Raw genomic sequence first — 14,800 nt, 5'->3', positions numbered from 1 at the left:
CCTCCAGCCTGGATTCTTGGTCGGTTGATCTGTGGTTTGTGTGTAAACAATCGAAGGGGTTTTTATTTTCTCTTCGTTTGTTGAGGTGGTGATGGCGCATCACGACGTTCTAATGAGATGAGACTGGGGTTTGTGATTTGTTAGTTCATGTCTAACAGTTAAAGTACAAATTATACCAACACATTCCAAATCATGGCCCATTTAGAAGAACTTAGAATATCTCAGAAGTTTTCTGCCAAGGTGAGGAGAGGTTACAGCGCTATATGACTTCCCTGCATGTGAACCACTCTGCCTCTAACCGTCAGACGTCAGCTTAATGAGGCTAATGAATAAACATTAAGGCGATGCCTTTATTTATGACAGCTAACTTTTGCTAACACATGTATTCAGCTTCTCGATGCCTCAAAATAACACCTATAAATGTGTGGTGTATCTGTGTTGGGGGGTCTCTGGCTGTCTGTCAAGTGGCATATGAAAGTACAATCAAAGGCACTCAGAACTTTGAGTGCACTGATAACAAACCCAATGACTGAATGTTTCAAAATCCATGAAAAAAACATATATCACAGAGAATGTGAATGTTTTTAATATTTCAGCACCACGGAGAGAGGCAGACGGTGTGGCTGGCCTTGTGTCCCGTTCTATACCCATTAATTCAGAGGTTCAGCACCACGTTTTCAATCACGAAAAAATTCAAACAAATCACAACCGATGAACATTATTTTTCAGCTTTTCTTTTTTACTCTAATTGACTTTTCGGTCTCACGACACGATACACAAAGGAGACGGTAGATATATTCCCAGTAGGTGGGAGTCAGAGTTCCACAAATACAGGAGGATGTTGGGAAGCTAATAAATAAATAGGTATCAGGCTACGCCACTTTGATTTCTTTAATCACGCTTGTTTGACAGCTGCGGTCCGGGGTGGCCTCATAATTGATGTCTTTTATACACAGTTGCTATCTTTAGATTCTCCTATGTTGCCGTAATGCCTGGTTTAAAATAGTCCTATACTGCGTGACGTGCTCATACAGTACGCAGTAATTGTCTAGTACAAATAGAGATAACATTTACCTCATATTGTATATCACAACTGCGTCTGTACCGTGTTAATCTCCGTCAGATTTTTCGGTCCACAGTTACCTGTTTATCTCTCATTAGGCTTCCTTACTTTCTAAAAAATAATATATACATACGGCAGGGCTAAGTGAAGTACTTTGTAGTACACTTGGATTCTATATACTGTACAAAAGATAGCTTCTATTTCCTCTTTATAAGTTGATGAACTGAGGTCCGGTTTACAGAAATATCCTGTCTATACAAGTCACTGATGTGTGACTGGGGTCAATGAAGTCTTTTTAGATTTTGATCAAAACATGTATTTCTTTTTCTTCACGTAGCACATTAATTGTTACTAAGTTGGAGTAGTTCATTTTAGGTATAAAGGTGCATCCAATCCAGTGTCACCATAGTCTGGTTCCATCATCCCAATTTATGGCATTAAAACCCACTAACGAGTTACATGGGAACTAGTTATCGAGCACAGTGGATGAATGGTATATACAAAGATGGCTTTGTTTATTTGCACGATTCAAACCATACATTGGATCGTGGGTGTCAAACATACGGCCCATGGGCCAAAACCGGCCCGCTAGGGGGTTTGATCCGGCCCACTTGATACATTTAGAAAGTGAAAGAAATGAGAAAACACTCTGTGTTCATGATGTTTTGTAAAATTATATTTCATCTATTATGAATATGTTCATTGTGGCTCCAAGCAGAAGTCTGACTCTTCTGATGTTCTTATGTCCTAGATTATTTTATCACCAAAGTGTTAGCGTAGGTGAGTTCATAGGTACTGATGTACAGTATGTGAGTTCTGGGTTGATCAGTTGCCATGGCATTAACAATCTCCGCATGTGTGAATGCACTATTGGTGCAAAGAACAAGTAGGAATTTGCTGTGGAATTTTCGGCAGGACTGTGTCTTGGCTTCTTCTGTACCAAGAATCTTTGGTGTTTTTCAGACCAATGACCCGTTGTCTGCGTTACTGTCTGCAGTGTGAATTTTTTTTATTGTTAATTAACTGCATGCTGCCTCTCACTTCCACATATGTGCATATTAGTTTTAACCAGTACCAGGTAAAAGTTGTTGTTGTTTCTCATTGAGCAAAAGATATAAAGACATGTTTTTTATAAAACAGGAAACACAGTTAAAAATTAATAATGAAAATATCCTACATACCATATTATTATAATTCACTCATGTAAAAATAGTTTTAAAGTAAAGTGTTTTTTGAATTAAATTAAATTTATTTTGGACAAGTTTGAAGGAAAACCCTCTCTCAAATGACCTTTGACCAAGTTTATTAGTAAACCTCATTAACCTGCTGANNNNATGTTCGTGATTCCTCCACCATGTGAAGACGAACGGCTCTGTGGGAGAGGAGCCGGGAGATGTCATCCTCACTACACCTGTGCTGCCGCCTCCTGGACGGACGCGACTCCTCTTTGCAGCGACTGTACTATAAGTGAACGGACAGCTTATGAGCTCCACTCAAAGCGAGAGAAACACACACGAGGAGCGGGATGGCGCGGATAGAAGTGGCGCACCTCCGCGCTCTTCTGCTGGCGCTTCTACTAACGGGGACCGTGTCGGTCTACGGGAACAGAGGGGCGACATTACCCGACGAAGAAAGGGCGACGAAAGAGGGAGATGCGGAGACGCCATGTGAAGTGAAAACAGTCACCGTCTCTACCCTGCCCGTACTCCGGGAGAACGAGTTCAGCTTCACCGGCGGAGCCGCTGGGAACGTGGCCGGCGGAGGTGCAGCCGGTGGCGCAGGTGGCGGTGCTGTTGGTGGCGGCGGTGGAGGAGGACCAGGAGGAGGAGTAGGCGGAGGAGCAGGCGGAGGGGGGGAATCCCGACTCCTGTTATTCGTTAGGACCGACCTACCTGGGCGAATTTCAGTAATGGATGATCTTGACAACACAGCTCTCCCCTACTTTACGCTGGGTAAGAACTGCTGTGGTTCTAACTGTGCTGCGTTCACGGTCGCTTCACATTTGGACACAAAGAGCATCCACACACTGAGCACACTCCACGCTTCGGTCCCAAACCAGCCACAAACTCCTTAGTGCGTTCCCACTTTGTTGTCTTCCCATCTGCATTCACTGTCCTGCACAAAATCACCAGCGTTTTTTAAAATTATTTTTTAATCTCATTCTTTGTTTTAATTTCAAATTTCCCTGCTCCCACTCCTCATTTATCTCGTGCACTCTGCTCGTTTTGTGTTTTAACACGATTAGTGCTTTAAATTTCATGCATTCACCACGTGTGGCACTGGTAACATGAAGGCAATTTGGCTCCTCAAACATCGGGTGAAATTAGCGTTGTGGTCTCACGTGCATGTGCTCTGCTTTGCATGTTGGACTCCCTGAAATATTCAGCCAGAGTTTGCATCAGCCGTCATCATATTCACTCGGGCATGCTTGAAAACAATAAAGATGCTCCACCTTCTGTTTATTCACATAAGTAAATTCACAGCAGTTGGTTTTTAATGGGGTATTTAAAAAAGAAAGAAAAAAGAGAAGAAGTTCCCAGTGAATGCCAGTGACTCTGGACTGATTCTGTGTTTTAAATAGTATAATACAACCACAACAACAGAAGGGTATTTGCATGGTTGCTCCTGTGTACTTGTCTTTTTGATACGTGAGCCACGGAACCTTTGGTTGTTGTGGAAGTGAATGCATTTAGTTCAGGAATGTAGTAAGAAAAACACACAGTGTATGCAGTGGAATGTCAAGGCTATGCATTTTTTCCCATCTACCCTGCTGTTCAAGGTTGCTGTAAATAGAAAACCTGTGAAGTGTCTCGTTACCTTAAATTTCAGACTCTCGCTCACGGTCTGGTATTTTTTCCGATTTCCCTGGTCTTGATTTCATCCTTTCTACATTTGCTGCCAACTACACCGGCTGCATGAACTAAAGGCAGGCGGGAGGGCGAGGGCCGGAGCATTAGGCTAGTAAATCACTTTCTATTCTCATTAAGGACAGCCGTTGACTGTTGAGAAAGACTTCTCTGTCCTCCCAGTCAGCCAGAGAGCAAATGTGCTGCTTCACCCTTTCCAGTGCTTTGACTGCACTCTGTGTGGAGGGAGGCTGACGGGTAGAGAGGAACATACACGTAAACCACGAACCACATGGTGCACATGCAATCTGCATCTTCACAACAGCCATTGAAGGACAATATTAATTAGTCACAGTTATTTAGCAGCGTTCCTAAATGCAAAATCTCTCTATATAAAAATAAAAAAAGACGTGTGACTGAGGGTCTGAGAACTGTTTGAATTGTCATATGTAATATCTCATCTGAAGAACCAACATATTGTTGAACAACACAACAACCACAATATAGTTTTTAATACATACATAACTCACAGGTTCCTCATTAATCTTCACATGTATTTCATTTTTATGGAAAAACTTAATTTGATTTTTGAAATTATACAGAAAGGTAGAGATGCACTGATTGAAAACTAATTACACAGCAATCAGGTACTGTAACCTCAGGTGTCAGAATAGGTTTGTGAATCCGAACAACTTTGCTGTCTAAACCTCCTGTTACATACATATACTGTATATATACAAATAGCTTTCTGGGCTCACTGTAAAGTATCTCTAAGCTAACATGTTACATTCAACTTGTGAGTGTGTTAGCTTCCTTTCCTGTTTTCTGACACAAAATGAGTAAAGATGCTGTGGTTAGCAGTCTTGGAGTACCCATACGATAAAAAAGTTCCTCGATCCATTTTATAATTGCTTATCTGCAACCTGAAAGATCTTTGTTGGAGTGTGTTGTTGTCGGGTTTATAGCACCTACAAGAAAGCATGGGATTTTGTTGGTTATTTAATCCAAGTAAGCATGGTGCAGTGGTCATATTAACAGTATTTTTCAGTGAAATTACAAACAGACTTCTGCACATTGAACACAGTTTGTTAATTTTGTAAGAAAAAATGAGCAAACTTCATCACGTGGTGATTTTTTTGTCCTTTGAATTGTCAGACTCTGTTTATATGTCATGTCTGTTGCATCAATTTTCTACCTATTAATTTTCTCCTCTCTTTCTCTCCTGGAGTGTGAATTTTTGTTCCTTGACTAGATGGTGGATACACACATTATTTGCACAGTCTGAGTGTGAACGAAAACACGTAAATTACAGTAGTATCTCACAATACATACATTTTTCCTTACGCTTTTTAATCATTTTAATTTGTCCCAAATACAAACGTGTTTAAAACAAAGTGCTACTTGTCTTTCTGAAACAGCAACACAAATCATAATGTGATATTCTAGGTAAATAATAAATATTTAGCAATGATATAACAGCTTGCCTTTGATTAATTGGATAAATGTTTTTAATTATTTGGGTACAAGAAGTCCTCGTCTTTCTTCAGGGTTTGGTTCCTTGCCTTGATGTAACTTAGATGTTTGCCCTTACATATCACAAAATCAGGGCCAGAACAGGATCCCCCTCCTCCAAGGTGGAATCTGCCACCTCTGTGTCTATATTAAAACCACACATTAGAACCACATGCTATCTGATTTCTGGGACTTTCTATTTAACAAATGAAGCACTGCGCAAAATAGTCAGAACAACACAACCTGTGCTACGACCAGAAATGAAGACCAAGTGTGCTGTTGGATTCTTTATTGTCCTCTGAGCCTAAAAGAAGGGCAAAAGGTTTTTGTTTTTTTTAAATATGGCGTCCTTCTGGCAAACTGTAAACAGAGCCGTCTTCCTCATTAAAAGGAGCGAACAAGACTTTCTTAATATATCTATACCTAGGGGGTGTGAAGACACAACAGCGACACAACGTAGGTTGAGGACGGTGTAAACCGAGGAGCCCCTGGATTATAATTGGATTATAAGGCACATTTGGGAAGTTTGTAAAATCGGAATCTAAGACACGACCTTATTTCTGAAAAATCAGTGTAAAATCATAATCTTTCTTTTTATTACCTTTCCAATTCTTTTCACAGGCTGTTACCTAAAACCCAGGCATACCATTCTCGTTATACTTCCCACAACAATGTATTGTTACGGAAACACACACTTTACATATCAGGACAGAAGCAACAGCCCACTAACAGCGTATTTTATATGGCGACAGGATGTAGGGACAAACCTACATTGTTTAAGTCTAAATTTATTTCTAGATGTCAATTTGCTTGACGCTGTTCTTTTCCTATCAAGCGAGCAGTTGACAGTTATTGCGATTAACTGTTATTAGGAAACTGAAGTGGAGTGATGCTTACACCCAATTATTCCAGAGCCGTTTTAGTCTACATCAACACTCGGGGAATCAATTTACGAAGTTGGAACTAGCTGTTAGGGCACTTTATGTAGGATTCCTGGTGACTCATCATATCCCAGCGGATGTAACTATCTTCCTCTACTTTTCTTTTTATATAAAAACACCTACAGTATTTTGGCAAACGTGACATTCCCTCCAGTGGCTCCAAATTTAGTGCATGTTGTTTAATTGAGAAAAAAAAATCTAATTTAATTTGGGAGTCATCATTCTACAACTTTTATATGTTTACTCGTATGGAGGAGACTGTTGTTCTGCAGAGTTGTTTTACATCCATCATAGTTGTTGACCTTGTTCGTTCCCCCTCTGTTGTGATGGTCGTTTTGTCATACGTTCTTCTAGTGTCTTATAGAAATTACAATTGTAGCAATCGTAAGGATGGCGATTCACCCTGCCGTCCTGGCCTGTCTGCTCAGCTTTGATTTATTGCCTCATGTGTCATGAAGAATGGATGTGTAGAAAGGGTAGTGCGGGGGGAAACACAGTAGACGTAGCCTCTACCCTCCCCCGACTCTCTAACACAGTGGAATTTAGTTTGTTAAGCACTGAAATAAGACACAAATAAAACATGCCAGCACACAGGTTTTATCGTTGGCACTAATTTCAGTTCTAAGACAGGTTTTATCATGTTAAAAGGTGCTCAAGTTTTAAATACTAAACCTCGTTAAGGAACATATCCTGAGACTTTGGATCAGATTTTTCAACCACCGAAATCAGGGATCTTTAAGATCATTTGATAGAAAATGGATTTCAGTTCTTAGACGAAGCAAAGAAGCAGGTTGTGAGCTGGTGCAAAGGGACTTCTAGATGGAAACACAGCTTTTAGAAGTGTTTAATTTGTTTATTTTGTTTTTCTTCATTTGCCTTCTGTCAGTATGAACTTAAAGTTCCCCTAAATGTGACTATAGGAAGCCCGCATACCACCGGCTTAAGAACCAAGGCATTAAAGAGCAGTAATTACTGGATTATCCTCATACTCTATGTTTTATTGTTGCCTCGGTGCAAGTAAATTTAAAGAATGAAGTATCTAAGTTGTAGGCCTCTGGACTGTTTCTCTGTCTGGTTGTAGATTGCAGCACAATGGGGGAAGCAGGTTTGTAGCAATTTAGTTGGGATTTTCAGGCAGAGAGTTCAGTGTTGCTTTACCTTTGTCACACAAATGATTTCTTAATTCATTTTAAGTGATGGGGAACTGTGCAGAAATCAATGTGCTAACCAAGGTGGCTGATTCGGTAAACAGCTCATTAGGAGTTCACCTTTCAAAAATCCTTAATGCTTTTACCACACTCTTGAAAACACACTCCAAGTCTCCTCGTCCTTCGTCTGTTGTATTGGATTAAGTAGTCGTACCTTCAATCTTCTGTGTCCTAATCTTTTTGTGCATCTTTTTGTGCTCCTTCTGTTCAGACAGCCTTTCTGTTTTGCCCCTGTGGCAGCTTTTCTAAGCAGGAGTTACAGCCAGCGAACCCTTCGTGCTTAGAGATGGGAGATTAAAAGCAGCAGCGGAAATGTAAAAAAAAAAAGAAAAGAAAAGAAAAATGCCAGAGCTGGGGCAATTTGTTTCTGGTAGCAAAGAACGTGTTGTGCAGAGTGCACATCTCTGTCTGATGTCCGAGGCTCAGATTAGCACAGCAGAAAAATAAATCACCAGTGGGGGAAGGGGGCAAAGGTCATTGTTGGAAGCGGGAGTTATTACATCTGTGGAGCTGAGATGGGGTTTGTTTTTGTTTTTTTTTCCTGTAATATCAGATGTCGGAGACATTCGTTTGGGTCTAAACAACCTCATTGCCCTCATTAATTAGAGCGTTAGGAGACAATAGCAAATAGGATTTTTACTTAGTCTTGTGGGGAGGGGGTCAGAGGGTCCATTACATAATTTACAGTCTTATCATAAAGATACAGAAGGTTGTTTTTGCATCACTTTATGCGGTCTTACATGTGGTGAAAATTTGTTGTTTAATCAAATGTGAGCTTAAAAGATGCTAGGGTTGCTGTCATAGCTGTATCTTAATTCAATTGTCAATAACCGAATGCAGTGCGCATAATAGCACATTTAGATAAAAATAAGTACATTTAACTAAATCATTTTTATTGAGTGAAATTGTAACAGTAGTTCATTTTTTTATGTTTATGTTGAAAAGTGAACTAAGGCCGCTGTTTACATTAATTTTAAAAACATGAAAACATGATGATATTTTATGTTCGAATTGATACAAATCCAATATTTTTGCAAAAAAAAAAAATATTGCAGAACTACAAATCCAATATTTTTGCAAAAAAAATAAATATTGCAGAACATATCAAATACATGTCTGTCATTTTGATGGTTATTTGTAACTGGCTTGGTTACACCAGTTACAGTGTGTTTCATTCTGATAGTTTCTTCTATGGCACGATGCTATACTTTACTCTTTTCACCTTGTGCTGTATTCTGCTGCTGTCAACACTCTGACTCCCCATTGTTGGATGAATAAAGGACTTTTTAATCTTAATCTTAAAAGACATCAGATCTGAAAAAAACCCCAAAGATTATTTTTTTACCCTCCCATATTAGATTGTATATTTAATCAATAAACAGTTTTGGTGGAGAGACTGATTATTATGTTAAAGGAGCATCACATCACCCGGTGGACACGGTCCTTGGCTGGGCCGCCATGTCAGCTGGTAAGAAAGAGTGATTGTTATTTAGTGAAATGTTGAGACACTGAATTGATGGCTTTTTAAAGCATGACTGAATTGTGGTCAGTGCTTTCTGCTGCTTTCTCTCTCTGTGCTGAAACCTTTCCTGGTAATGCTTTGTTGGAGCAGCACTGTCTGTGCTGCCTCATGGCACTGTGGACAGCTTTGATCTCAAGATAATCGTTTGATCGTTACCATTGCTGAGAGGCGCATTGTAGTTATCTTTGACAAAAGGAACAAAGAGGTTTATGTAAATAGTCTAATGAATGCATCAGCTCACCCCCCCCACCCCACCCCTCCGCACTTCTTACTTATGCAGAACAACAAAAAGCATTATTGTTTGTGTATTTTGTTTTTGGTTTTATTAATTAGCAGAGACGATCTGAGATAATGGTAGGCAAATGGCAGAATTTAAATTAAATAGCTCTTTGCTTTAGCGTTTCTGCTTTTGCTTATTCATGAGCCATTGTGTGTTTAAAATGAGCTGGCTAAGACGCAGTATCTCGTAGTTGACTTACTGTAGGGAAGGAGGCAAATTGTGATGAAGTGCTGGTCCAGTAATCGTAAACAAAATATATGAGTTTTGTTTACTTGCATGTCAAACAAATTATGACTAATATGCTTCGTATAATTGCTGGAATATAATGGCTGAGTCTGGTATTTAGAAAATAATTATATCAGGGATTGATCAGGGGTGATGTATTGTGATACGGCTGCTGGGAGAATCACAGAGGTTGGAACTTTTTACAACGACTCTTTCTTGTCAGTGGGTGGTCTTTGGCGCAGGATGGAGGTTTATCTAAAGTGTGACGGCGACTGGATTAAAAAGTGGTTTGCAGGCAAGCAAATAGCAGAGAGTCCTGGGTTCGATTTCCAGAGGGACCTAATGACACCTCCTTCACTTGTAAGTTGCTTCAGATAAAAGTGTCTGATAAATGTAAATATTTCTTTAGGGTGAATGTGTAATTACTGAGACTGTGTTTTGCAAATTAAACACATTACATCCCCCTGTGAATGGGCTCTGTTTGTGTCCACACACTGAAACAAGAAAGTGCTGCGAGTGTCTAACCAATCAATGTGTACTGAGCTTAATGGGTTTTGTCAGATGATGTCTCTCCAATAGAAAAGAGTGGAAAACCATGTTATGAGATGAACCCAAGATCAGTGATATCAATGATATGATCTGATTCAAATCATCTATGCATCTAAAATGTTGACTCAACTAGGATAACATATCAAATAAGACAGGAAAGCTAACTGTATTAGCATTTAGCTTGCTTCCACAAGTTTAACCAAAGTCAAGTACTTAAGACTTAAGACTAAGGAGAAATTGACTGCAGGCATCTGTTGTCGCCAAGTTTTATCTGCCTTTTGTCGGTTTCTATTCTTATGACTCTTCACAAACAAATGCAGTGCTGCTGTTAGTGTGAGTTTAACCTTTGTTGACTAATGTGAATGAAACACTCCATTATCACTAACAGGAATCTGTGTCTATTTGAATATACTACTCTGGTGAGAAAAAAAAAAAGTAAAATTAGAAATGACTTTTTGCAAAGTCCTGTTGATGTATTTTTCCTTCTTAAGTGGAAATGCTTTCATCAGTATTGCACTGCAGTAGCATTGTTGCCTGTCACTTGTATAGAAGCAGGACAAATGAGCAGTTTACAGTGTTAAAGAAACAGCCACGCGCCGAAACGTCAAATCGCCGAACCGCTTGCTACACACAAAACCTTAAAGACAACAACCACAAAAAAAAAAAAAAAAAAAAGTGACGACTTCTCTGTATCTAAATGTGTATTTATTTCACACCATGCAAAAAACCAGGAATGCATCCTAATGCAGTGTTTGGTGTCTAAGGGGAATAAAGTGTAAAAAGATTTATCCACCTAAATTGCTCGTCTTTAAATGGACCTGAGAACAACAAACCAGACTGACACGATTAACTTAAACAAGGTTTCTTTATGTAGCCCAGGTTGCAGTACCTGGGCTAAAACCCTTTAGAAACCCAGGGCTGAGTGTAAACGTAGCTTTGGAAGGTTGACTGACAGGCCTGATTATTTAGACCCATGTTAGACTTAGAGGGTCCTCAACCTTGAACGCCAAAAGATTCAGACCATTTTTGTCTTGGCAGTAATGCAGTGTATGAAGTTTTTGGTACTGCAGTTATACTACAGAAAACACAGTACGCAAAATTGTACAGGTCAGGTAATCAAAAACAGGTCGATTTCAACACAGTACTGTAACATTCAGTTTGTAGTATGAGATTTTTACTAGTATTCGCTACTACTGCACACAGTGACCTCACATCATTATGGCCTTTGTACCATAAAATTGTGCACTTGATCTTAGGTCCGGAGGGACAGTGACATTAGGTTTTTTGCTGTTAGCATGCAAGCTGAAAATAGCCCTAGGTGAAAAATTGGAGTAAATGTATTTTTTTGCATTACAGTTCCTTCTCTATATCACCCATCTCCCTTTCGCTCCCTTAGTACATTACAGAATTGTTTTAATTCATTCCACAGCAGTTTCGCTATTTCAGTTTTTTTTATGGAGAATGTTTTTGTTTATTTTCCAATATTTTCATTATTTTCATGATACAAAACATTTTATAACCTAAAACAATTAAACAGTAAAAATATAGCAAAAAATAAACTAAAAGATATTATAAAATAATCATACACATGAAAGTATTGGTTTTAAAAATGGTGGTGTTTACCTGGATGAGATTGTGCACAGCATTCTATTGGCTAGTTGAGCATTCACTTCTGTTCCTCACACTGATTGGCTCATGCATCGTAGCATCTCTCAGCATCTCCCCTTGTATGTCCGCCACTCGTTCACTTTGCTCTGCACCGTTTCACATAAATATATATATATATAATATATATATATATTGTTAAAAAAAAGTAATAGCCCCATCCTTTGTGATATCTTCTTAAATTCAGCACATCAGTAAATATGTTTTATCAGGGAACCAATGCAAAAAAGGTTAAGAGTTGCATGATACTCAGGAGCCATAGGTCGCAGACCGGATTGGCCCATGCACCGTAGCATCTCTCAGCATCTCCCCTTGTATGTCCGCCACTCGTTCACTTTGCTCTGCACCGTTTCACATAAATATATATATATATAATATATATATATATTGTTAAAAAAAAGTAATAGCCCCATCCTTTGTGATATCTTCTTAAATTCAGCACATCAGTAAATATGTTTTATCAGGGAACCAATGCAAAAAAAGGTTAAGAGTTGCATGATACTCAGGAGCCATAGGTCGCAGACCCCTGTCTTAACTCCAAGAGAGTTTTTGATGAAATGTTTCTCTTTCTCCACACCTCTATCAAAGTGCTCACTGTGCCATCGACTTCCACCTCATGTTTTTATTTCAACCTGGCATTGTTTTATCTGCAACAATCCGTATGCAAACATGCACCATTATCAGAGAACAGCTTGTATAGTTTATCTCAAAAGAGATCTTGTGGCAAACAGATTCCCTACTGATTCATAACATTTTTCACTTGTGTACCGTGGAGTGGCTTTGTAGCCTGTACACTGAATGCATAATGTGACACTGATTTATAAAAGCAATTCCATTTAGCTGCTCTTTTGGCTCCTTGTGCTCCTCTAGTGTGTGCCCACCACATAATAGAAAGCCCCGTGTGACAAAAACTGTGTAATGTATTTGCTCTCTTAGTAAAACATGTTTTATAACGTGAGCCAGACATTTAGAGCTCAGGGATTTTCAGGAACATCTATCACCCTGCACATGGTATCTCTGCGAGTGCATGCAGCGGATGTGAACCGTGCTGAATGCCGCACAAAGTTCAAGTTAGCCACAATTCTTCGAGGCCATCATCAATCTTGGAAATATCTATCACATAGATTTAGCGAGCGGCGAGGAGCCAACCTGACCTTTTAAACAAAGCTGTGGTCTGATTGAATAGACGACAGGAAATGAAGTGGTATTTGGATAAAGACTGAAGCTGAGGGTCGTTTTTTTTTTTCCTTCAAATTTAACAGCTGGTTTAAAAAATGTGTTACCGTCCTAAAATAGAGTGGTTTCCACATGTTTTTGGCATCTGAACCTATTTTGACATGACACATTTCTGGCAACCACACAGACATTGTGTAGTTCACTCCTGAATCATCAAATACAGCTTTTAGCTTTTTAAACTGGTTTATATTTTTAATAGAAAAAAAAACAAACAAACAACAAAAAAAAACCATGATGAGTCTATTAAGCCTAAACGTTGTTAATACCTAATGGGCTGCGTGCAACTTACTATAAAAATTGGGCTTCAAAGTCAAAAAGGCTAAGAAGCGTTGACCTGGATAAGTTAGATTCTGGGGAAGGTTCCGAAAGGTTGGGCTCATTCATGCCGTAGTTCTATTGCAGTTTGTTGTTTGATGTGTTTTGTGAATTTAATGGTGAGTTAAGCTTCTGCATCGGACATTTTTCTTCGTCTGCTTGTGTCAAAATTTTCGAAGAGTCGGTCGATTCTAAAGTCCACCATCTTGTTGTTTGTCTCTATGTTTTTCCTGGATCAATAATGTTACTGGGGTGTTTTTGTAATGAGGGGTGGGTTTGTAGAAAGACACTTTTTTTGGCTTTAGATAGTAAAAAAAGGCTTGATGGATTATTCTCGTTTCAAAAGTTCAGTGTATTTTCCCTCAGGTGTCCTATTCACAATAAAAGCACTGCTTTATTCCCAGGCCTGTGTATTATTAATGCAAATTTTTTCTTAAAAAAAACAACCCCCTAAAAACCTAAAATGTTGACTTCTGTTGGATACTCCCTTCAGGAGTCACAAACCCAATGTTGTGGGAGAGTTTTCGTCTTTGTCCGACTGATCCTCGCAGCTGTTGTACCATTAGTATTTTACTAATAAGATCATTCCATCTTTTCTGTACACAGGTCAACATAAAGTATGAAAGCAACCGCTGAAGAAAGACATGAAAGAACACAATAGAGAAGTAATAAGGCCGCTCCTAACAGTGTGATCTAAGTGGAAGATAACAAGAGAAAACAAGATTGAGAGGAGCGGTCGGTGGGTGGGCGGGCGTGCAGTAGGGGGGGCTGTATTTTTGTGTATAGCAGAGTTCCAATGTCCAGAAGCTGTGTGTGTTTAGAATTCCGCTTGGAAGCTGCAGTATTACTAGGAAACCCTCACTCTAACGTGAGTACTATCAGGGTGTCGTGGGACCAGGACAAAGTCCTCAGATACATACAGGCTCTAACTTATCTGCTTTGGGTCCAAATGAAAAATGCTGCAGATGCTGATATGAAGTCACTGGGTCTCTGACTGCTCTGTGTGTACGTTTCTATGTGAGCCACATAAGCAGAGAAGGTATTGACAAATTGAATTGCTGCTTACATCCTCCAACTTCCTTTAAAAAGTTGTAATAAAAATGTGAAGCCGTTGATCGTGTTTCTAATGAACCATTATACGTGGTTCAGTCTTTGCTGTTTTCTGATAATCAGACAATAATTAACAGCAAATTATTAAAATTCTAAGAGTCTCATTGTGCAGCCAGACGAACAGTGTGCGTTTGAAAGAAGGATTGAGGAGTCATTGTTCATACCTTCTCATCACAATGATGTTTAAACGCCATGAAATTTCATTCCCAGGAGAATTGACTTTGGATCTTGGAAATTTGCCAGCCCTGTAGAGCTCACAACAACCACAATTCAATGGTTCCTACAGAAGATTTTAAACCTTTTATCTCTGCCAGTGTGTTTGCTCCCA

At 39.3% G+C, this 14,800-nt stretch overlaps 1 protein-coding gene across 1 annotated transcript in view; it reads left to right on the top strand.

The window, feature by feature from the left end:
* Positions 1 to 2,417: 2,417 nt before the first annotated feature.
* Positions 2,418 to 14,800, top strand: part of astn2 (astrotactin 2) — a 220,838-nt gene continuing 208,455 nt past the window's right edge. The window contains exon 1 of the mRNA XM_025061990.1: positions 2,418 to 3,015. Coding sequence (XP_024917758.1) covers positions 2,589 to 3,015 — 427 coding nt within the window. The 5' untranslated portion in view covers positions 2,418 to 2,588. The remainder of the gene's footprint in view (positions 3,016 to 14,800) is intronic.

The sequence above is a fragment of the Cynoglossus semilaevis genome, chromosome 14, assembly GCF_000523025.1.
Source record: "Cynoglossus semilaevis isolate Cse_v1.0 chromosome 14, Cse_v1.0, whole genome shotgun sequence".
NCBI classification, from domain to species: Eukaryota; Metazoa; Chordata; class Actinopteri; order Pleuronectiformes; family Cynoglossidae; genus Cynoglossus; species Cynoglossus semilaevis.
This window is presented reverse-complemented; position numbering and strand designations above follow the sequence as displayed.